The 26894-nt window shown below is 54.4% G+C and overlaps 1 protein-coding gene across 1 annotated transcript in view; it reads right to left on the reverse strand.

The window, feature by feature from the left end:
- The window catches only part of LOC137544753 (myosin-IIIb-like), a 418671-nt gene that overhangs the window by 128323 nt on the left and 263454 nt on the right, over positions 1 to 26894 (reverse strand). Inside the window, exons 16-18 of the mRNA XM_068265847.1 lie at positions 10111 to 10157; positions 9970 to 10029; positions 698 to 817 (exon numbers count right to left, since the gene is read on the reverse strand). Coding sequence (XP_068121948.1) covers positions 698 to 817; positions 9970 to 10029; positions 10111 to 10157 — 227 coding nt within the window. The remainder of the gene's footprint in view (positions 1 to 697; positions 818 to 9969; positions 10030 to 10110; positions 10158 to 26894) is intronic.

A 26894-nucleotide genomic window follows, 5' to 3' on the forward strand; every position in this document is an offset into this window, starting at 1 on the left:
GCTGCTATAAATATAAAAATAGCGGGCACCACGACAACCACTATTTATAGCCGCAGTTTCTATAGTGGGCGATCTAGGTGCCCGTTATTTTATCGGGCGACTCCGGCACCCCTCATCAGACTCAACTTCTCACCAGACTGCAAAACTTCCCCTTACTAGGCTCAACTACTCCTCATCCTGGAAGCCCCTCATGTTGCCCGACATCTCCAACCAGAAGCACCTTCTACTCACCTGGCTCAGTAACTACAGCTGGAAACAACCTTCCCCTGACCTGGCATCTGTCCACCCCCAGATCTTCCCTTCATGGGGTTCAATATGACTCCAAACAGGAAAATGACTTCTCTCGCCCAGCTCTGCACCTCTGAAGCCTGGAGGTCATCCTGGTCACCTGGTTTGGCCCCTACTCCATCAGGAAAATCTACCCTTTTCCTGACTCGGAACCCTTCTAGCCCAGGAGACCCTCCCCTCACCCAGTACAATACCCCTCCAGCCTGCAAGACCTTCTCCTCTGGACTGCTGGTGAAAAGGTCTTGCAGACTGGAGCGTTATTGTTTTGGATGAGGGGAAGGTCTCCTAGGCTGCAGCTCTGAAGTTCCAGACCTCACCCCGTACTCAGCACCTTTACATCCAAAAGATGTTGTGCTCCAAGCTCAGCAGCACCCTCACCTCCTCAGCTTAGAAGGTCCCCCATTCTTACCTGCTTCAGCACTTCCTCAGGTCGGAAGACTTCTGGTAGTTTATCATTGTTGGGTTTGATGCAGCGGATGAAGTGGGGACTGGCAGAGTACATCTTTTCCATCAGAACACTAAGAGAGCGCTGGAAGAGCAACCAAGTGCAAAAGTGAGCAGCATCAACCGCCTGCTAAACAGCTGACCACAACTTACCAAAGAGGGAAAAACAAACAGCAAAAGGAGAGAACAAGAAACAGAGGAAAAAGACACTGTAAGAAAGTGGTTATGAGAAGAAAGCTGAAAGAAATAAGAGGAGGGCTGGAAGAAGAGATTATAATAAAAATGAGACTGAAGAGGATACGAGAATGAGAGGATAAGAGGAAGAGAGGATAAGAGGAAGAGAGGATAAGAGGAAGAGAGGATAAGAGGAAGAGAGGATAAGAGGAAGAGAGGAAGAGAGGATAAGAGGATAAGAGGAAGAGAGGATAAGAGGATAAGAGGAAGAGAGGATAAGAGGAAGAGAGGAAGAGAGGAAGAGAGGATAAGAGGAAGAGAGGATAAGAGAAGAGAGGATAAGAGGAAGAGAGGATAAGAGGAAGAGAGGATAAGAGGAAGAGAGGATAAGAGGAAGAGAGGATAAGAGGAAGAGAGGATAAGAGGAAGAGAGGATAAGAGGAAGAGAGGAAGAGAGGATAAGAGGATAAGAGGAATATATAGATACATGCTACTAGCCGCTCAGTGGTCAATAGCCTTCAAATGGAAAACCACAGAACTAGAGTTATCACTAGTTACCCAACGTCTGGACTTAATGATGATAATGGATCGGGTTTATTATTATAGCATTGAAAATATGGCAAGATTTGATCTCATTTGGGAATCCTGGAAAACATATAGGAGTTCTTAACTACCCTTGGACATATGTGTTCACTCATTATAGTATGATGTACAGGTTTGGATTTACTCAGGACTCTTGTAACCAAATACCTTATGCAGGAATGTATCTTGATAGCTCGTTCTTTCTTTTTATCCTGTTTTTATTTTTATGTATGTGGTTTTTTCCTTTTTTTTTAAGTTTTATGTATGTGTTAGAGGGAGCAATATAGTCTTACACCAAAAACAGGTAGGACAGACTGACCCCTGGGATCTCAGAAGGAGGTTTCGGATACCCCATTTCCCAGGCCGGACGGCCCAACTATCTACATTATGTCCTCTAGATGCTCCCCCATAGTTTCTTGATGTTTAGTTGGTATGCTAATACCTTATGTTTTATCTGTTCTGCTTTCAAAAGCTTTGTATATTTGTTGATATGCTCAATAAAGCTTTTTAATACAAAAAAAAGAGGATAAGAGGAAGAGAGGATAAGAGGAAGAGAGGATAAGAGGAAGAGAGGATAAGAGGAAGAGAGGATAAGAGGAAGAGAGGATAAGAGGAAGAGAAGATAAGAGGAAGAGAGGATAAGAGGAAGAGAGGATAAGAGGAAGAGAGGATAAGAGAATGAGAGGATAAGAGGAAGAGAGGATAAGAGGAAGAGAGGATAAGAGGAAGAGAGGATAAGAGGAAGAGAGGATAAGAGGAAGAGAGGATAAGAGAATGAGAGGATAAGAGGAAGAGAAGATAAGAGGAAGAGAGGATAAGAGGAAGAGAGGATAAGAGAATGAGAGGATAAGAGGAAGAGAAGATAAGAGGAAGAGAGGATAAGAGAATGAGAGGATAAGAGGAAGAGAAGATAAGAGGAAGAGAGGATAAGAGGAAGAGAGAGGCAGAAGTGGAAAAAGAAAAACTAACTGGAGAAGAAAGGGAAGAAACTAACAGGCAAGGGCCTGAATTCACTAAGATCATGCTAGAGATAATAAGGCAAGAGAAAGCTTACCTGCACACAATGAGAGAGTTTCCGGAATACTACATGCCTCATCACCATGGTGATAACGCTAGAAACGTTATTAAAGGGAACCAGGGAGGAACGAAATAAAAAAAAAAGAAAAAGCTTTTATACATACCTGGGGCTTCCTCCAGCCCCATACGCACGGATCGCTCCCACGCCGCTGTCCTCTGCTGCCTGGATCCGCCGGTACCGGGTCTCGTCACTTCTGGCATACCCGTATGCATGAGGCTGCGCAGCCTCACGCGTACATACATGGAGGGAGCCCCGTGTGATGCGGACAGTTGGCCGCGTCTGCCGGCCGACTGACCGACTGGCGGCCATGACGGGACCCGGTACCGGCGGATCCAGGCAGCAGAGGACGGCGGCGTAGGAGCGATCCGTGCGTATGGGGCTGGAGGAAGCCCCAGGTATGTATAAAAGCTTTTTCTTTGGGCCTCTGGTTCCCTTTAAAGACAGGAGATAAGCTTAGTGAATAGAGGCCAAGGTCCTTTAACATTTTATCAGTCACTCTCAGTTATAACTGAAAAGACAACTGATTTTCAAAGTAATGCCCATGTTGCCTTATGGCCCAGTTCACACTATACGCATGTTACCTGAACACGTTTTCACAATGCATTACTATTGAGAGATAAAACATGTCAGCAGTTTTTCAGCGCATAGTGTAAAACAGGCCAGTGGGGGGGGGGGGGGGGGGGGAGGGTGGAGGAAAGGAGAGAACTAGCAGCAAGCAAAGCAGGACGATAAGACATAAGGGGCCATGTGCAATTCACTTCTTCTCCCGAGTTTTCTCCTAGGTGATATTTTCACAACTTGTCAATAAAATGCCATTTAAACCACCAGCAAGCAAAGAGATACTCAAAATCATTTTGATAGTACTTTATACCTACTTATTGGTATTTTTTTTCCATTACAAAATGCTAAAAAGTTACTTTAAGGCTTCTTGCACACAGGGACGTTACAGGCGCACGTTAGTGCGCCTGTAACGCTCCCCCAACGCACAGCAATGTAACTGCAGTGGGCTGTTCACACTGCCCATGTTGTGTTACATGTAACGCTGCACGTTCTCCCGAAAGTGCAGCATACTATAGCGTTACAGCGGCTATGCCGTGTTAGACTGCTTGCACATGCTCAGTCATGTTGGGGAGGAGGGGAGAGCGGCCGGGCACATGGCTAATTAATATTCACTGCACTCAGTGACGTGCAGTGTTTACTTCCTGGAGCGGCCGCTCTGTGCGGCGATTGGCCGGCGGGACCACGTGATGCCGCATGCGTCCAAGAGTACGCATCACGGCATCACGGACGCCAGAGTGAGCTGCACAACGCGGCTCACTCTGACGTCCACACCAGAGAGCACCAGGCGTTGCGTTAGGGGCACGTTATGCGACCATAACGCAGCACCTAACGCAACGTCTTGTTGTGCAAGTAGCCTGAATCAAAGATGAATTTTTTTCTCCTAGGAGAAAACTCTGGTGAAAAAGTGAATTGCTTATGGCCCCAGGAGTAAGAAAGAAGAAAAGGAATGGGAAGCACGGAAGGCACAAAGGGAAATGGAATCGGGAGGAAGGAGAGAAGCAGAAAGGAGGAGTGGCCAGGAAAAGGAGGGGGAATAAAAATGTAGAACAAGAAGAGAAGACGTTATAAGGGAGGGAAAGTAGATCAGGAGAAAAGAAGGCTGGAAAATGGAGGAAACATAAAAGATAGAGGCGTGCGGAGTTAACTTATTGCCGACCGCTCCATGCAGATTGGCATGAGCAGCGACAGCCCCAGGAGCGCTCCACGCAGATTGGCATGAGCAGCGCGGCAGCCCCAGGAGCGCTCCACGCAGATTGGCATGAGCAGCGCGGCAGCCCCAGGAGCGCTCCACGCAGATTGGCATGAGCAGCGCGGCAGCCCCAGGACAGCTCCACGCAGATTGGCATGAGCAGCGCGGCAGCCCCAGGAGCGCTCCACGCAGATTGGCATGAGCAGCGCGGCAGCCCCAGGAGCGCTCCACGCAGATTGGCATGAGCAGCGCGGCAGCCCCAGGACAGCTCCACGCAGATTGGCATGAGCAGCGCGGCAGCCCCAGTACTGCTCCACGCAGATTGGCATGAGCAGCGCGGCAGCCCCAGGACAGCTCCACGCAGATTGGCATGAGCAGCGCGGCAGCCCCAGGACAGCTCCACGCAGATTGGCATGAGCAGCGCGGCAGCCCCAGGACAGCTCCACGCAGATTGGCATGAGCAGCATGGCAGCCCCAGGAGCGCTCCACGCAGATTGGCATGAGCAGCGCGGCAGCCCCAGGAGCGCTCCACGCAGATTGGCATGAGCAGCGCGGCAGCCCCAGGACAGCTCCACGCAGATTGGCATGAGCAGCGCGGCAGCCTCAGGACAGCTCCACGCAGATTGGCATGAGCAGCGCGGCAGCCCCAGGAGCGCTCCACGCAGATTGGCATGAGCAGCGCGGCAGCCCCAGGACTGCTCCACGCAGATTGGCATGAGCAGCGCGGCAGCCCCAGGACAGCTCCACGCAGATTGGCATGAGCAGCGCGGCAGCCCCAGGACTGCTCCACGCAGATTGGCATGAGCAGCGCGGCAGCCCCAGGAGCGCTCCACGCAGATTGGCATGAGCAGCGCGGCAGCCCCAGTACTGCTCCACGCAGATTGGCATGAGCAGCGCGGCAGCCCCAGGACAGCTCCACGCAGATTGGCATGAGCAGCGCGGCAGCCCCAGGACAGCTCCACGCAGATTGGCATGAGCAGCGCGGCAGCCCCAGGACAGCTCCACGCAGATTGGCATGAGCAGCGCGGCAGCCCCAGGACAGCTCCACGCAGATTGGCATGAGCAGCGCGGCAGCCCCAGGACAGCTCCACGCAGATTGGCATGAGCAGCGCGGCAGCCCCAGGAGCGCTCCACGCAGATTGGCATGAGCAGCGCGGCAGCCCCAGGAGCGCTCCACGCAGATTGGCATGAGCAGCGTGGCAGCCCCAGGAGCGCTCCACGCAGATTGGCATGAGCAGCGCGGCAGCCCCAGGAGCGCTCCACGCAGATTGGCATGAGCAGCGCGGCAGCCCCAGGACAGCTCCACGCAGATTGGAATGAGCAGCGCGGCAGCCCCAGTACAGCTCCACGCAGATTGGCATGAGCAGCGCGGCAGCCCCAGGAGCGCTCCACGCAGATTGGCATGAGCAGCGCGGCAGCCCCAGGAGCGCTCCACGCAGATTGGCATGAGCAGCGCGGCAGCCCCAGGAGCGCTCCACGCAGATTGGCATGAGCAGCGCGGCAGCCCCAGGACAGCTCCACGCAGATTGGCATGAGAAGCACGGCAGCCCAAGAACAGCTCCACGCAGATTAGCATGAGCAGCGCGGCAGCCCCAGTACTGCTCCACGCAGATTGGCATGAGCAGCGCGGCAGCCCCAGGACAGCTCCACGCAGATTGGCATGAGCAGCGCGGCAGCCCCAGGAGCGCTCCACGCAGATTGGCATGAGCAGCGCGGCAGCCCCAGGACAGCTCCACGCAGATTGGCATTAGCAGCGCGGCAGCCCCAGGAGCGCTCCACGCAGATTGGAATGAGCAGCGCGGCAGCCCCAGGACAGCTCCACGCAGATTGGCATGAGCAGCGCGGCAGCCCCAGGACAGCTCCACGCAGATTGGCATGAGCAGCGCGGCAGCCCCAGGAGCGCTCCACGCAGATTGGCATGAGCAGCGCGGCAGCCCCAGGACAGCTCCACGCAGATTGGCATGAGCAGCGCGGCAGCCCCAGGAGCGCTCCACGCAGATTGGAATGAGCAGCGCGGCAGCCCCAGGACAGCTCCACGCAGATTGGCATTAGCAGCGCGGCAGCCCCAGGACAGCTCCACGCAGATTGGCATGAGCAGCGCGGCAGCCCCAGGAGCGCTCCACGCAGATTGGCATGAGCAGCGCGGCAGCCCCAGGAGCGCTCCACGCAGATTGGCATGAGCAGCGTGGCAGCCCCAGGACTGCTCCACGCAGATTGGCATGAGCAGCGCGGCAGCCCCAGGAGCGCTCCACGCAGATTGGCATGAGCAGCGCGGCAGCCCCAGGAGCGCTCCACGCAGATTGGCATGAGCAGCGCGGCAGCCCCAGGACAGCTCCACGCAGATTGGCATGAGCAGCGTGGCAGCCCCAGGACTGCTCCACGCAGATTGGCATGAGCAGCGCGGCAGCCCCAGGAGCGCTCCACGCAGATTGGCATGAGCAGCGCGGCAGCCCCAGTACTGCTCCACGCAGATTGGCATGAGCAGCGCGGCAGCCCCAGGACAGCTCCACGCAGATTGGCATGAGCAGCGCGGCAGCCCCAGTACAGCTCCACGCAGATTGGCATGAGCAGCGCGGCAGCCCCAGGAGCGCTCCACGCAGATTGGAATGAGCAGCGCGGCAGCCCCAGGACTGCTCCACGCAGATTGGCATGAGCAGCGCGGCAGCCCCAGGAGCGCTCCACGCAGATTGGCATGAGCAGCGCGGCAGCCCCAGGACAGCTCCACGCAGATTGGAATGAGCAGCGCGGCAGCCCCAGTACAGCTCCACGCAGATTGGCATGAGCAGCGCGGCAGCCCCAGGAGCGCTCCACGCAGATTGGAATGAGCAGCGCGGCACCCCCAGGACAGCTCCACGCAGATTGGCATGAGCAGCGCGGCAGCCCCAGTACAGCTCCACGCAGATTGGCATGAGCAGCGCGGCAGCCCCAGGACAGCTCCACGCAGATTGGCATAAGCAGCGGCAGCCCCAGGACACCTCCACGCAGATTGGCATGAGCAGCGCGGCAGCCCCAGGAGCGCTCCACGCAGATTGGCATGAGCAGCGCGGCAGCCCCAGGACACCTCCACGCAGATTGGCATGAGCAGCGCGGCAGCCCCAGGAGCGCTCCACGCAGATTGGCATGAGCAGCGCGGCAGCCCCAGGAGCGCTCCACGCAGATTGGCATGAGCAGCGCGGCAGCCCCAGGACAGCTCCACGCAGATTGGCATGAGCAGCGCGGCAGCCCCAGGACAGCTCCACGCAGATTGGCATGAGCAGCGCGGCAGCCCCAGGAGCGCTCCACGCAGATTGGCATGAGCAGCGCGGCAGCCCCAGGAGCGCTCCACGCAGATTGGAATGAGCAGCGCGGCAGCCCCAGGACAGCTCCACGCAGATTGGCATGAGCAGCGCGGCAGCCCCAGGAGCGCTCCACGCAGATTGGCATGAGCAGCGCGGCAGCCCCAGGACAGCTCCACACAGATTGGCATGAGCAGCGCGGCAGCCCCAGTACTGCTCCACGCAGATTGGCATGAGCAGCGCGGCAGCCCCAGGACAGCTCCACACAGATTGGCATGAGCAGCGCGGCAGCCCCAGGATAGCTCCACGCAGATTGGCATGAGCAGCGCGGCAGCCCCAGTACTGCTCCACGCAGATTGGCATGAGCAGCGCGGCAGCCCCAGTACTGCTCCACGCAGATTGGCATGAGCAGCGCGGCAGCCCCAGGACAGCTCCACGCAGATTGGCATGAGCAGCGCGGCAGCCCCAGTACAGCTCCACGCAGATTGGCATGAGCAGCGCGGCAGCCCCAGGACAGCTCCACGCAGATTGGCATGAGCAGCGCGGCAGCCCCAGGACAGCTCCACGCAGATTGGCATGAGCAGCGCGGCAGCCCCAGGACCGCTCCACGCAGATTGGCATGAGCAGCGCAGCAGCCCCAGGACAGCTCCACGCAGATTGGCATGAGCAGCGCGGCAGCCCCAGGACCGCTCCACGCAGATTGGCATGAGCAGCGCGGCAGCCCCAGGAGCGCTCCACGCAGATTGGCATGAGCAGCGCGGCAGCCCCAGGACCGCTCCACGCAGATTGGCATGAGCAGCGCGGCAGCCCCAGGACCGCTCCACGCAGATTGGCATGAGCAGCGCGGCAGCCCCAGGACCGCTCCACGCAGATTGGCATGAGCAGCGCGGCAGCCCCAGGACAGCTCCACGCAGATTGGCATGAGCAGCGCGGCAGCCCCAGGACCGCTCCACGCAGATTGGCATGAGCAGCGCGGCAGCCCCAGGACACCTCCACGCAGATTGGCATGAGCAGCGCGGCAGCCCCAGGACAGCTCCACGCAGATTGGCATGAGCAGCACGGCAGCCCCAGGAGCGCTCCACGCAGATTGGCATGAGCAGCGCGGCAGCCCCAGGAGCGCTCCACGCAGATTGGCATGAGCAGCGCGGCAGCCCCAGGAGCGCTCCACGCAGATTGGCATGAGCAGCGCGGCAGCCCCAGGACAGCTCCACGCAGATTGGCATGAGCAGCGCAGCAGCCCCAGGAGCGCTCCACGCAGATTGGCATGAGCAGCGCAGCAGCCCCAGTACAGCTCCACGCAGATTGGAATGAGCAGCTCTCTATGGGGCCAGCAGGAGAGCTCCACGCAGATTGGAATGAGCAGCTCTCTATGGGGCCAGCAGGAGAGCTCCACGCAGATTGGAATGAGCAGCTCTCTATGGGGCCAGCAGGAGAGCTCCACGCAGATTGGAATGAGCAGCTCTCTATGGGGCCAGCAGGAGAGCTCCACGCAGATTGGAATGAGCAGCTCTCTATGGGGCCAGCAGGAGCGCTCCACGCAGATTGGAATGAGCAGCTCTCTATGGGGCCAGCAGGAGCGCTCCACGCAGATTGGAATGAGCAGCTCTCTATGGGGCCAGCAGGAGCGCTCCACGCAGATTGGAATGAGCAGCTCTCTATGGGGCCAGCAGGAGAGCTCCACGCAGATTGGAATGAGCAGCTCTCTATGGGGCCAGCAGGAGCGCTCCACGCAGATTGGAATGAGCAGCTCTCTATGGGGCCAGCAGGAGAGCTCCACGCAGATTGGAATGAGCAGCTCTCTATGGGGCCAGCAGGAGAGCTCCACGCAGATTGGAATGAGCAGCTCTCTATGGGGCCAGCAGGAGCGCTCCACGCAGATTGGAATGAGCAGCTCTCTATGGGGCCAGCAGGAGAGCAGGCGCAGGCTGCACACACATCTGCTGCTTGGAAGGTGGAGCTCCGCCTCTCGGTAGATGGCCATCTAATTTGGGTGTACAGCGCTGCGATCGGCCGGGTGACACGACTGTCCCCTCCAGAGTGTGGGCGGTGATCCGCTGTCATAGGCTATACCAGCCGATCACAGTGATTGGCCAGCCGGGGTAGGGAGGGAGGGTTTAGGGGGAAAAAAATAAAGAAATGTATTTAAAAATAAATACTGCAAATATTTGTAAGAAAATAAAATAAATAAACTCTGTGGGGGGGAATCAGATCCCACCAACAGGAAGCTCTGTTGGGGGGAGGGGGGGGGGAGAAGGGGGGGGGGGGGGGGGGAATCACAAGTGTGCTGTGTTTTGCGGCCCTGCAGCTTGGCCTTAAAGCTGCAGTGGCCCATTTGACCACAGAAAGAAGATGAAGTTGAGAAGACTGAAGACCGTTACCCTGAACTGAGCTCCAACTGACATCTTCCGAGAGGCAGACGTTTCCTGTAAGATCTGAGCCTGAAAGATACATGGAGCTTGCATTATGCTCTTACACATCAGGAGGAAGAGGAAAAATCACAATGTGGAAAAATCACTTACTTTGCTTCTGTGTGCCGGCATCAGCGTTCCAGTCCTGGAGATGCTGGCTGCAAAATGCAAAAGACTGAGAGAATGAGTCATTAATGGCAGTACGGGTGTGACTACAACTAGCACCTTACCACAACATTCTCTAGAGCAAGGTTCCCCAACCCTGTCCTCAAGGCCCACCAACCATCCTGAGCAGAGTTCCCCAACCCTGTCCTCAAGATCCACCAACAGTCCTGTATAGCAGAGTTCCCCAACCCTGTCCTCAGAGCGCACCAACAGTCCTGTATATGCAGAGTTCCCTAACCCTGTCCTCAAGGCCCACCAACCGTCCTGAGCAGAGTTCCCCAACCCTGTCCTCAAGGCCCACCAACAGTCCTGTATATGCAGAGTTCCCCCAACCCTCTCCTCAAGGCCCACCAACAGTCCTGTATGCAGAGTTCCCTAACCCTGTCCTCAAGATCCACCAACAGTCCTGTATATGCAGAGTTCCCCAACCCTGTCCTCAAGGCCCACCAACCATCCTGTATGCAGAGTTCCCCAACTCTGTCCTCAAGGCCCACCAACCATCCTGAGCAGAGTTCCCCAACCCTGTCCTCAAGATCCACCAACAGTCCTGTATATGCAGAGTTCCCCAACCCTGTCCTCAAGGCCCACCAACCATCCTGAGCAGAGTTCCCCAACCCTGTCCTCAAGATCCACCAACAGTCCTGTATAGCAGAGTTCCCCAACCCTGTCCTCAGAGCGCACCAACAGTCCTGTATATGCAGAGTTCCCTAACCCTGTCCTCAAGGCCCACCAACCGTCCTGAGCAGAGTTCCCCAACCCTGTCCTCAAGGCCCACCAACAGTCCTGTATATGCAGAGTTCCCCCAACCCTCTCCTCAAGGCCCACCAACAGTCCTGTATGCAGAGTTCCCTAACCCTGTCCTCAAGATCCACCAACAGTCCTGTATATGCAGAGTTTCCCAACCCTGTCCTCAAGGCCCACCAACCATCCTGTATGCAGAGTTCCCCAACCCTGTCCTCAAGGCCCACCAACCATCCTGAGCAGAGTTCCCCAACCCTGTCCTCAAGATCCACCAACAGTCCTGTATATGCAGAGTTCCCCAACCCTGTCCTCAAGGCCCACCAACCATCCTGAGCAGAGTTCCCCAACCCTGTCCTCAAGATCCACCAACAGTCCTGTATATGCAGAGTTCCCTAACCCTGTCCTCAAGGCCCACCAACAGTCCTGTATGCAGAGTTCCCCAACCATGTCCTCAAGGCCCACCAACCATCCTGTATGCAGAGTTCCCCAACCCTGTCCTCAAGGCCCACCAATAGTCCTGTATGCAGAGTTCCCTAACCCTGTCCTCAAGGCCCACCAACCATCCTGTATGCAGAGTTCCCTAACCCTGTCCTCAACGCCCACCAACCATCCTGTATGCAGAGTTCCCTAACCCTGTCCTCAAGGCCCACCAACAGTCCTGTATGCAGAGTTCCCTAACCCTGTCCTCAAGGCCCACCAACCGTCCTGAGCAGAGTTCCCCAACCCTGTCCTCAAGATCCACCAACAGTCCTGTATATGCAGAGTTCCCTAACCCTGTCCTCAAGGCCCACCAACAGTCCTGTATACGCAGAGTTCCCAACCCTGTCCTCAAGGCCCACCAACAGTCCTGTATACGCAGAGTTCCCAACCCTGTCCTCAAGGCCCACCAACAGTCCTGTATACGCAGAGTTCCCAACCCTGTCCTCAAGGCCCACCAACAGTCCTGTATATGCAGAGTTCCCCAACCCTGTCCTCAAGATCCACCAACAGTCCTGTATATGCAGAGTTCCCCAATCCTGTCCTCAAGACCCACCAACAGTCCTGTATAGCAGAGTTCCCTAACCCTGTCCTCAAGGCCCACCAACCGTCCTGAGAAGAGTTTCCCAACCCTGTCCTCAAGACCCACCAACAGTCCTGTATATGCAGAGTTCCCCAACCCTGTCCTCAAGGCCCACCAACAGTCCTGTATAGCAGAGTTCCCCAACCCTGTCCTCAGAGCGCACCAACAGTCCTGTATAGCAGAGTTCCCCAACCCTGTCCTCAGAGCGCACCAACAGTCCTGTGCAGAGTTCCCCAACCCTGTCCTCAGAGCGCACCAACAGTCCTGTATAGCAGAGTTCCCCAACCCTGTCCTCAGAGCGCACCAACAGTCCTGTATAGCAGAGTTCCCCAACCCTGTCCTCAGAGCGCACCAACAGTCCTGTGCAGAGTTCCCCAACCCTGTCCTCAGAGCGCACCAACAGTCCTGTGCAGAGTTCCCCAACCCTGTCCTCAAGGCCCACCAACCATCCTGTGCAGAGTTCCCCAACCCTGTCCTCAAGACCCACCAACAGTCCTGTATAGCAGACTTCCCCCAACCCTGTCCTCAAGACCCACCAACAGTCCTGTATACGCAGACTTCCCCAACCCTGTCCTCAAGGCCCACCAACCGTCCTGTGCAGAGTTCCCTAACCCTGTCCTCAAGGCCCACCAACAGTCCTTTATACGCAGAGTTGACCAACCCTGTCCTCAAGACCCACCAACAGTCCTGTATGCAGAGTTCCCCAACCCTGTCCTCAAGACCCACCAACAGTCCTGTATAGCAGACTTCCCCCAACCCTGTCCTCAAGGCCCACCAACAGTCCTGTATACGCAGAGTTCCCTAACCCTGTCCTCAAGGCCCACCAACCGTCCTGAGCAGAGTTCCCCAACCCTGTCCTCAAGATCCACCAACAGTCCTGTATATGCAGACTTCCCCAACCCTGTCCTCAAGGCCCACCAACCGTCCTGTGCAGAGTTCCCTAAACCTGTCCTTAAGGCCCACCAACAGTCCTGTATACGCAGAGTCCCCCAACCCTGTCCTCAAGACCCACCAACAGTCCTGTATGCAGAGTTCCCCAACCCTGTCCTCAAGACCCACCAACAGTACTGTATGCAGAGTTCCCTAACCCTGTCCTCAAGGCCCACCAACAGTCCTGTATGCAGAGTTCCCCAACCCTGTCCTCAAGACCCACCAACAGTCCTGTATGCAGAGTTCCCCAACCCTGTCCTCAAGACCCACCAACAGTCCTGTCCTCAAGGCCAAGCCTGTCCTCAAGGCCCACTATATACTATACAGGACTGTTGGTGGGCCTTGAGGACAGGGTTGGGGAACTCTGCATACAGGACTGTATGCAGAGTTCCCCAACCCTGTCCTCAAGACCCACCAACAGTCCTGTATCCCCAACCCTGTCCTCAAGGCCCACCAACAGTTCTCCAACCCTGCCCTCAAGACCCACCAACAGTCCTGTATACTGCAGAGTTCCCCAACCCTGCCCTCAAGACCCACCAACAGTCCTGTATACTGCAGAGTTCCCCAACCCTGCCCTCAAGAACCACCAACAGTCCTGTATACTCAGTATACAGAGTTCCCCAACCCTGCCCTCAAGACCCACCAACAGTCCTGTATGCAGAGTTCCCTAACCCTGTCCTCAAGGCCCACCAACAGTCCTGTATGCAGAGTTCCCCAACCCTGTCCTCAAGATCCACCAACAGTCCTGTATGCAGAGTTCCCCAACCCTGTCCTCAAGACCCACCAACAGTCCTGTCCTCAAGGCCAAGCCTGTCCTCAAGGCCCACTATATACTATACAGGACTGTTGGTGGGCCTTGAGGACAGGGTTGGGGAACTCTGCATACAGGACTGTATGCAGAGTTCCCCAACCCTGTCCTCAAGACCCACCAACAGTCCTGTATCCCCAACCCTGTCCTCAAGGCCCACCAACAGTCCTGTATACTGCAGAGTTCCCCAACCCTGTCCTCAAGAACCACCAACAGTCCTGTATACTCAGTATACAGAGTTCCCCAACCCTGCCCTCAAGACCCACCAACAGTCCTGTATGCAGAGTTCCCCAACCCTGCCCTCAAGAACCACCAACAGTCCTGTATACTCAGTATACAGAGTTCCCCAACCCTGCCCTCAAGACCCACCAACAGTCCTGTATGCAGAGTTCCCCAACCCTGTCCTCAAGACCCACCAACAGTCCTGTATGCAGAGTTCCCCAACCCTGTCCTCAAGACCCACCAACAGTCCTTTATGGCAGATTTCCCCCAACCCTGTCCCTCAAGGCCCACCAACAGTACATGTTTTGCAGAAAACCAAAAACATTCACAGATGAGGTAATTAGTGTCTCAGCAGAGCTGATTAACTGCCTGTTTAGATTACCACAAAACATGCACTGTTGTTGGGCCTTGAGGACAGGGTCGGGGAACACTGCTCTAGAGGTCTCCCAATTATGTCCTAGCTTTACATCAACCGTCACAGTACCTCACAGCTTACCAGAAGTGTTACCAAACTTTCCAATGTCTCCCATAGTGTGTCCCAGCTTCCCAGTGTCCCCCATAGTGTGTCCCAGCCCCCCAGTGTCTCACATAGTGTGTCCCAGCCCCCCAGTGTCTCACATAGTGTGTCCCATCCCCCCAGTGTCCCCCATAGTGTCCCCCAGCCCCCCAGTGTCCTCCATAGTGTGTCCCAGCCCCCCAGTGTCCTCCATAGTGTGTCCCAGGCCCCAGTGTCCCCCATAGTGTGTCCCAGCCCCCAGTGTCCCCCATAGTGTGTCCCAGCCCCCAGTGTCCCCCATAGTGTGCCCCAGCCCCCCCAGTGTCCCCCATCCACCCAGTGTCCCCCATAGTGTGCCCCAGCCCCCCAGTGTCCCCCATAGTGTGCCCCATCCCCCCAGTGTCTCACATAGTGTGTCCCAGCCCCCCAGTGTCTCACATAGTGTGTCCCAGCCCCCCAGTGTCTCACATAGTGTGTCGCAGCCCCCCAGTGTCTCACATAGTGTGTCCCAGCCCCCCAGTGTGGGGAAATCTGCTACCAATCTCATCGCATTTGTGGGGAAATCTGCTGCCAATCTCACTGCATTTGTGGGGAAATCTGCTGCCAATCTCACTGCATTTGTGGGGAAATGTGCTGCCAATCTCATCGCATTTGTGGGGAAATCTGCTGCCAATCTCATTGCATTTGTGGGGAAATCTATTGCCAATCTCATTGCATTTGTGGGGAAATCTGCTGCCAATCTCATTGCATTTGTGGCGAAATCTATTGCCAATCTCATTGCATTTGTGGGGAAATCTGCTGCCAGTCTCGTCGCATTTGTGGGGAAATCTGCTGCCAATAAGATTGCATTTGTGGGGAAATCTGCTGCCAATAAGATTGCATTTGTGGGGAAATCTGCTGCCAATAATATTGCGTTTGGCCTCGATTCATAAAGAATTACCTCATGCGGTATTGCTGAAAACAGCAGACTTTTCCGACCACTTAGCAAAATGTCAATTCATAAAGGCTGTTACCGCATGAAAAGCTGACATTACCGACCAGGGAGATAAATTACCGACTTGGCTGCAGTTACCGACAACACATGTCAGTAAATTGTCAGAAAATGTCAATTCATAAAGCCTTCAACAAGCGGTAAGCCTAGCGGTAGTTACCGACACCTGTAGTGAGGCGATAACAAGTTACCGACAGCTCTGACAGCTCTGACAGCTCTGATGAATGCAAAGTGCAGAGAGCCGAAGTCTGTTTGATTCATCTGTGGAGAGAGCCAGAAGCCGTCTGTGTGAGTCATTTCTGCAGGCAGGGAAAGACTGTGTGACTCATCTGTCTGAGTCATCAGTAGAAAGAGCCAGAGAGAGCCGTGTGTGTGATTCATTTCTGCAGGGCAAAAAGGGAATCGGAACACTGCTTTACTCTACCGCTCAATGGGCTGCGGTAATTTACCGACCTCCAAGGGCAGCTGGGGAAATCTTTATGAATTAGCACACAGACCGGGAAAATACTGAGTGCGGTATTTTCCCGACAAGATTTTTTTTATCGCACTGCTGTTTATGAATCGGATTCCTTGTGGGGAAATCTGCTGCCAATCTCATTGCATTTGTGGGGTAATCTGCTGCCAATAAGCTAAAAAGGCTCCATGTTATCTGACAGATATCACAATTCTGACAGAACACTGCATTTATCATGTGGTAGAGGTAGGTCTAACTATGTGAGGTAAAAGACATGCAAACACCCCCCTTATTTCTCTTCAGAATTCAAGTGTGAGGTATTTCACCACTAAATACCACACATTTATAGTAGAAAATTACCACATGAATTACCTCATGAAATTACAGGAGGTAAAACTTAACTTAAACTACCAGAATTCAAAAGTTGATTTCCCTCATGAGGTAAACCCAATTTCATGAGGTAATTATTTACTAAACGCTACCAGAATTGAGCCTTTAAGGGTTGGTAAACTAGGTTATGCTAAAAGACTTTCAGGGATGGTGGACCAAGCTATGGCAAGTGGCTTTCAGGGTTGGTGAAAACCATACCCGCATCTACCAGCACCATACCCGCATCTACCAGCACCACACCAGCATCTACCAGCACCATGCCTGCATCTACCAGCACCATACCCGCATCTACCAGCACCATAACTACATCTACCAGCACCATACCCGCATCTACCAGCACCATACCTGCATCTACCAGCACCATGCCTGCATCTACCAGCACCATGCCTGCATCTACCAGCACCATGCCTGCATCTACCAGCACCATAACTACATCTACCAGCACCATACCCGCATCTACCAGCACCATACCTGCATCTACCAGCACCATGCCTGCATCTACCAGCACCATAACTACATCTACCAGCACCATACCTGCATCTACCAGCACCATACCCGCATCTACCAGCACCATACCCACATCTACCAGCACCATACCCACATCTACCAGCACCATACCCGCATCTACCAGCACCATACCCGCATCTACCAGCACCATACCTGCATCTACCAGCACCATACCTGCATCTACCAGCACCATACCCACATCTACCAGCACCATACCCACATCTACCAGCACCATACCCGCATCTACCAGCACCATACCTGCATCTACCAGCACCATACCCGCATCTACCAGCACCATACCTACATCTACCAGCACCATACCTACATCTACCAGCACCATACCCACATCTACCAGCACCATACCCGCATCTACCAGCACCATACCTGCATCTACCAGCACCATACCTACATCTACCAGCACCATACCCGCATCTACCAGCACCATACCCACATCTACCAGCACCATACCCACATCTACCAGCACCATACCTGCATCTACCAGCACCATACCCGCATCTACCAGCACCATAACTACATCTACCAGCACCATATATACATCTACCAGCACCCTACCTACATCTACCAGCACCATACCCACAACTACCAGCACCATACCTACATCTACCAGCACCATACCCGCATCTACCAGCACCATACCCGCATCTACCAGCACCATACCCGCATCTACCAGCACCATACCCGCATCTACCAGCACCATGCCCGCATCTACCAGCACCATACCTACATCTACCAGCACCATACCTGCATCTACCAGCACCATACCTACATCTACCAGCACCATATCTGCATCTACCAGCACCATACCCGCATCTACCAGCACCATACCCGCATCTACCAGCACCATACCTACATCTACCAGTACCCTACCTGCATCTACCAGCACCATACCCGCATCTACCAGCACCATACCTGCATCTACCAGCACCATACCTGCATCTACCAGCACCATACCTACATCTACCAGCACCATACCTACATCTACCAGCACCATACCTGCATCTACCAGCACCATACCTACATCTACCAGCACCATACCTACATCTACCAGTACCCTACCTACATCTACCAGCACCATACCCGCATCTACCAGCACCATACCCGCATCTACCAGCACCATACCCGCATCTACCAGCACCATACCCGCATCTACCAGCACCATACCTGCATCTACCAGCACCATACCTGCATCTACCAGCACCATACCTACATCTACCAGCACCATACCTGCATCTACCAGCACCTACCAGCACCCTACCTGCATCTACCAACACCATACCCGCATCTACCAGCACCATATCTGCATCTACCAGCACCATATCTACATCTACCAGCACCATATCTACATCTACCAGCACCATACCTGCATCTACCAGCACCTACCAGCACCCTACCTGCATCTACCAGCACCATACCCGCATCTACCAGCACCATACCCACATCTACCAGCACCATACCCGCATCTACCAGCACCATACCTACATCTACCAGCACCATACCTACATCTACCAGTACCCTACCCACATCTACCAGCACCATACCCACATCTACCAGCACCATACCCGCATCTACCAGCACCATACCTGCATCTACCAGCACCATACCCGCATCTACCAGCACCATACCCGCATCTACCAGCACAACACCAGCATCTACCAGCACCATACCCGCATCTACCAGCACCACACCTGCATCTACCAGCACCATACCTGCATCTACCAGCACCACACCAGCATCTACCAGCACCATACCTGCATCTACCAGCACCATACCTGCATCTACCCGCATCTACCAGCACCATACCTGCATCTACCAGCACCATACCTGCATCTACCAGCACCATACCTGCATCTACCAGCACCATACCTACATCTACCAGTACCATACCTGCATCTACCAGCACCATACCCGCATCTACCAGCACCATACCCGCATCTACCAGCACCATACCTGCATCTACCAGCACCACACCAGCATCTACCAGCACCATACCTGCATCTACCAGCACCATACCTGCATCTACCAGCACCATACCTGCATCTACCAGCACCATACCTACATCTACCAGCACCATACCTGCATCTACCAGCACCATACCCGCATCTACCAGCACCATACCCGCATCTACCAGCACCATACCCGCATCTACCAGCACCATACCTACATCTACCAGCACCATACCCACATCTACCAGCACCATACCCGCATCTACCAGCACCATACCCACATCTACCAGCACCATACCCACAACTACCAGCACCATACCCGCATCTACCAGCACCATACCCGCATCTACCAGCACCATACCCGCATCTACCAGCACCATACCCGCATCTACCAGCACCATACCCGCATCTACCAGCACCATACCCGCATCTACCAGCACCCTACCTGCATCTACCAGCACCATACCTGCATCTACCAGCACCATACCCGCATCTACCAGCACCATACCCGCATCTACCAGCACCATACCCGCATCTACCAGCACCCTACCTACATCTACCAGCACCATACCCGCATCTACCAGCACCCTACCTAAATCTACCAGCACCATACCCGCATCTACCAGCACCATACCTGCATCTACCAGCACCATACCTGCATCTACCAGCACCATACCCGCATCTACCAGCACCATACCAGCATCTACCAGCACCATACCTGCATCTACCAGCACCATACCTGCATCTACCCGCATCTACCAGCACCATACCTACATCTACCAGCACCATACCCACATCTACCAGCACCATACCTGCATCTACCAGCACCATACCTGCATCTACCAGCACCATACCTGCATCTACCAGCAGGTAGACTACCAGCACCATACCTGCATCTACCAGCACCATACCTGCATCTACCAGCACCATACCTACATCTACCAGCACCATACCTGCATCTACCAGCACCATACCCACATCTACCAGCACCATACCTGCATCTACCAGCACCATATATACATCTACCAGCACCATACCCGCATCAACCAGCACCATACCTGCATCTACCAGCACCATACCTGCATCTACCAGCACCATACCTACATCTACCAGTACCATACCTGCATCTACCAGCACCATACCTACATCTACCAGCACCATACCAGCATCTACCAGCACCATACCCGCATCTACCAGCACCACACCAGCATCTACCAGCACCATACCCGCATCTACCAGCACCATACCTACATCTACCAGCACCATACCTACATCTACTAGCACCATACCTGCATCTACCAGCACCATACCTGCATCAACCAGCACCATACCCGCATCTACCAGCACCATACCTGCATCTACCAGCACCATACCTGCATCTACCCGCATCTACCAGCACCATACCTGCATCTACCAGCACCATACCTGCATCTACCAGCACCATACCTACATCTACCAGCACCATACCTGCATCTACCAGCACCATACCTTCATCTACCAGCACCATACCTACATCTACCAGCACCATACCTACATCTACCAGCACCATACCTGCATCTACCAGCACTATACCTGCATCTACCAGCACCATACCTACATCTACCAGCACCATACCCGCATCTACCAGCACCCTACCCGCATCTACCAGCACCATACCTGCATCTACCAGCACCATACCTGCATCTACCAGCACCATACCCGCATCTACCAGCACCCTACCCGCATCTACCAGCACCATACCCGCATCTACCAGCACCATACCCACATCTACCAGCACCATACCTGCATCTACCAGCACCATACCTGCATCTACCAGCACCCTACCTGCATCTACCAGCACCATATCTACATCTACCAGCACCATATACACATCTACCAGCACCATACCTGCATCTACCAGCACCTACCAGCACCCTACCCGCATCTACCAGCACCATACACGCATCTACCAGCACCATACCCGCATCTACCAGCACCCTACCCGCATCTACCAGCACCATACCCGCATCTACCAGCACCACACCCGCATCTACCAGCACCACACCAGCATCTACCAGCACCATACCCGCATCTATCAGCACCATACCCACATCTACCAGCACCATACCTGCATCTACCAGCACCCTACCTGCATCTACCAGCACCATACCCGCATCTACCAGCACCATACCCGCATCTACCAGCACCATACCCGCATCTACCAGCACCATACCCGCATCCACCAGCACCATACCCGCATCTACCAGCACCATACCTGCATCTACCAGCACCATACCCGCATCTACCAGCACCATACCTGCATCTACCAGCACCATACCCGCATCTACCAGCACCATACCCGCATCTACCAGCACCATACCTGCATCTACCAGCACCATACCTACATCTACCAGCACCATACCTGCATCTACCAGCACCATATCTGCATCTACCCGCATCTACCAGCACCATACCTGCATCTACCAGCACCATACCCTCATCTACCAGCACCATACCTGCATCTACCAGCACCCTTCCTGCATCTACCAGCACCATACCCGCATCTACCAGCACCATACCCGCATCTACCAGCACCATATATACATCTACCAGCACCATACCTGCATCTACCAGCACCATACCTGCATCTACCAGCACCATACCTGCATCTACCAGCCCCATACCTGCATCTACCAGCACCATACCTGCATCTACCAGCCCCATACCTGCATCTACCAGCACCATACCTACATCTACCAGCACCATACCCACATCTACCAGCACCATACCCGCATCTACCAGCACCATATCTACATCTACCAGCACCATACCTGCATCTACCAGCACCATATCTACATCTACCAGCACCCTACCCGCATCTACCAGCACCATACCCGCATCTACCAGCACCATATCTACATCTACCAGCACCATACCTGCATCTACCAGCACCATACCTACATCTACCAGCACCATACCTACATCTACCAGCACCATACCCGCATCTACCAGCACCCTACCCGCCTCTACCAGCCCCATACCCGCATCTACCAGCACCATATCTACATCTACCAGCCCCATACCTGCATCTACCAGCACCATACCTACATCTACCAGCACCATTCCCGCATCTACCAGCACCATACCTGCATCTACCAGCACCATACCTACATCTATCAGCACCATACCTACATCTACCAGCACCATACCTACATCTACCAGCACCATACCTACATCTACCAGCACCATACCAGCATCTACCGGCACCATACCCGCATCTACCAGCACCATACCTACATCTACCAGCACCATACCCACATCTACCAGCACCATTCCCACATCTACCAGCACCCTACCTACATCTACCAGCACCCTACCTACATCTACCAGCACCCTACCTACATCTACCAGCACCATACCCACATCTACCAGCACCATACCCGCATCTACCAGCACCATATCTGCATCTACCAGCACCATACCTGCATCTACCAGCACCATACCCGCATCTACCAGCACTATACCCGCATCTACCAGCACCATACCCGCATCTACCAGCACCATACCCGCATCTATCAGCACCATACCCGCATCTACCAGCACCCTACCTGCATCTACCAGCACCATATATACATCTACCAGCACCCTACCTGCATCTACCAGCACCATACCTGCATCTACCAGCACCATACCCGCATCTACCAGCACCATACCCGCATCTACCAGCACCATACCCGCATCTACCAGCACCATACCTGCATCTACCAGCACCATACCTACATCTACCAGCACCATACCTGCATCTACCAGCACCATACCCGCATCTACCGGCACCATACCTACATCTACCGGCACCATACCTACATCTACCAGCACCATACCTACATCTACCTGCACCATTCCCGCATCTACCAGCACCATACCTACATCTACCAGCACCCTACCTACATCTACCAGCACCATACCTGCATCTACCAGCACCATACCTACAACTACCAGCACCATACCCGCATCTACCAGCACCATACACGCATCTACCAGCACCATACCCGCATCTACCAGCACCATACCCGCATCTACCAGCACCATACCCGCATCTATCAGCACCACACCCGCATCTACCAGCACCCTACCTGCATCTACCAGCACCATATATACATCTACCAGCACCATACCTACATCTACCTGCACCATTCCCGCAGCTACCAGCACCATACCTACATCTACCAGCACCCTACCTACATCTACCAGCACCATACCCGCATCTACCAGCACCATACCTGCATCTACCAGCACCATACCTGCATCTACCAGCACCATACCTGCATCTACCAGCACCATACCCACATCTACCAGCACCATACCCGCATCTACCAGCACCATATCTGCATCTACCAGCACCATACCTGCATCTACCAGCACCATACCCGCATCTACCAGCACCATACCCGCATCTACCAGCACCATACCCGCATCTACCAGCACCATACCCGCATCTATCAGCACCATACCCGCATCTACCAGCACCCTACCTGCATCTACCAGCACCATATATACATCTACCAGCACCCTACCCGCATCTACCAGCACCATACCCGCATCTACCAGCACCATACCCGCATCTACCAGCACCATACCCGCATCTATCAGCACCATACCCGCATCTACCAGCACCCTACCTGCATCTACCAGCACCATATATACATCTACCAGCACCCTACCTGCATCTACCAGCACCATACCCGCATCTACCAGCACCATACCTGCATCTACCAGCACCATACCTACATCTACCAGCACCATACCTACATCTACCAGCACCATACCCGCATCTACCAGCACCATACCCGCATCTACCGGCACCATACCCGCATCTACCGGCACCATACCTACATCTACCGGCACCATACCTACATCTACCAGCACCATACCTACATCTACCTGCACCATTCCCGCATCTACCAGCACCATACCCGCATCTACCAGCACCATACCCGCATCTACCAGCACCATACCCGCATCTACCAGCACCATACCCGCATCTACCAGCACCATACCCGCATCTACCAGCACCATACCCGCATCTACCAGCACCATACCTGCATCTACCAGCACCATACCTGCATCTACCAGCACCATACCTACATCTACCAGCACCATACCTGCATCTACCAGCACCATATCTGCATCTACCCGCATCTACCAGCACCATACCCGCATCTACCAGCACCATACCCGCATCTACCAGCACCATACCCGCATCTACCAGCACCATACCCGCATCTACCAGCACCATACCCGCATCTACCAGCACCATACCCGCATCTACCAGCACCATACCTGCATCTACCAGCACCATACCTGCATCTACCAGCACCATACCTGCATCTACCAGCACCATACCTGCATCTACCAGCACCATACCCTCATCTACCAGCACCATACCCGCATCTACCAGCACCCTTCCTGCATCTACCAGCACCATACCCGCATCTACCAGCACCATACCCGCATCTACCAGCACCACATATACATCTACCAGCACCATACCTGCATCTACCAGCACCATACCTGCATCTACCAGCCCCATACCTGCATCTACCAGCACCATACCTGCATCTACCAGCCCCATACCTGCATCTACCAGCACCATACCTACATCTACCAGCACCATACCCACATCTACCAGCACCATACCCGCATCTACCAGCACCATATCTACATCTACCAGCACCATACCTGCATCTACCAGCACCATATCTACATCTACCAGCACCCTACCCGCATCTACCAGCACCATACCCGCATCTACCAGCACCATATCTACATCTACCAGCACCATACCTGCATCTACCAGCACCATACCTACATCTACCAGCACCATACCTACATCTACCAGCACCATACCCGCATCTACCAGCACCCTACCCGCCTCTACCAGCACCATACCCGCATCTACCAGCACCATATCTACATCTACCAGCCCCATACCTGCATCTACCAGCACCATACCTACATCTACCAGCACCATTCCCGCATCTACCAGCACCATACCTGCATCTACCAGCACCATACCTACATCTATCAGCACCATACCTACATCTACCAGCACCATACCTACATCTACCAGCACCATACCTACATCTACCAGCACCATACCAGCATCTACCGGCACCATACCCGCATCTACCAGCACCATACCTACATCTACCAGCACCATACCCACATCTACCAGCACCATTCCCACATCTACCAGCACCCTTCCCACATCTACCAGCACCCTACCTACATCTACCAGCACCCTACCTACATCTACCAGCACCCTACCTACATCTACCAGCACCATACCCGCATCTACCAGCACCATATCTGCATCTACCAGCACCATACCCGCATCTACCAGCACCATACCCGCATCTACCAGCACCATACCCGCATCTACCAGCACCATACCCGCATCTATCAGCACCATACCCGCATCTACCAGCACCCTACCTGCATCTACCAGCACCATATATACATCTACCAGCACCCTACCTGCATCTACCAGCACCATACCTACATCTACCAGCACCATACCCGCATCTACCAGCACCATACCCGCATCTACCAGCACCATACCTGCATCTACCAGCACCATACCTACATCTACCAGCACCATACCTGCATCTACCGGCACCATACCCGCATCTACCGGCACCATACCTACATCTACCGGCACCATACCTACATCTACCAGCACCATACCTACATCTACCTGCACCATTCCCGCATCTACCAGCACCATACCTACATCTACCAGCACCCTACCTACATCTACCAGCACCATACCTGCATCTACCAGCACCATACCTACAACTACCAGCACCATACACGCATCTACCAGCACCATACCCGCATCTACCAGCACCATACCCGCATCTACCAGCACCATACCCGCATCTATCAGCACCACACCCGCATCTACCAGCACCCTACCTGCATCTACCAGCACCATATATACATCTACCAGCACCATACCTACATCTACCTGCACCATTCCCGCATCTACCAGCACCATACCTACATCTACCAGCACCCTACCTACATCTACCAGCACCATACCCGCACCATACCCGCATCTACCTGCACCATTCCCGCATCTACCAGCACCATACCTACATCTACCAGCACCCTACCTGCATCTACCAGCACCATATATACATCTACCTGCACCATTCCCGCATCTACCAGCACCATACCTACATCTACCAGCACCCTACCTACATCTACCAGCACCATACCTGCACCATACCTACATCTACCTGCACCATTCCCGCATCTACCAGCACCATACCTACATCTACCAGCACCCTACCTACATCTACCAGCACCATACCCGCACCATACCTGCATCTACCAGCACCATACCTGCATCTACCAGCACCATACCCACATCTACCAGCACCATACCCGCATCTACCAGCACCATATCTGCATCTACCAGCACCATACCTACATCTACCAGCACCATACCCGCATCTACCAGCACCATACCCGCATCTACCAGCACCATACCCGCATCTACCAGCACCATACCCGCATCTATCAGCACCATACCCGCATCTACCAGCACCCTACCTGCATCTACCAGCACCATATATACATCTACCAGCACCCTACCCGCATCTACCAGCACCATACCCGCATCTACCAGCACCATACCCGCATCTACCAGCACCATACCCGCATCTACCAGCACCATACCCGCATCTATCAGCACCATACCCGCATCTACCAGCACCCTACCTGCATCTACCAGCACCATATATACATCTACCAGCACCCTACCTGCATCTACCAGCACCATACCCGCATCTACCAGCACCATACCTGCATCTACCAGCACCATACCTACATCTACCAGCACCATACCTGCATCTACCAGCACCATACCCGCATCTACCGGCACCATACCCGCATCTACCGGCACCATACCTACATCTACCGGCACCATACCTACATCTACCAGCACCATACCTACATCTACCTGCACCATTCCCGCATCTACCAGCACCATACCTACATCTACCAGCACCCTACCTACATCTACCAGCACCATACCTGCATCTACCAGCACCATACCCGCATCTACCAGCACCATATCTACATCTACCAGCACCATACCCGCATCTACCAGCACCATACC

The sequence above is a fragment of the Hyperolius riggenbachi genome, chromosome 1 (assembly GCF_040937935.1).
Source record: "Hyperolius riggenbachi isolate aHypRig1 chromosome 1, aHypRig1.pri, whole genome shotgun sequence".
Classification (NCBI taxonomy): domain Eukaryota; kingdom Metazoa; phylum Chordata; class Amphibia; order Anura; family Hyperoliidae; genus Hyperolius; species Hyperolius riggenbachi.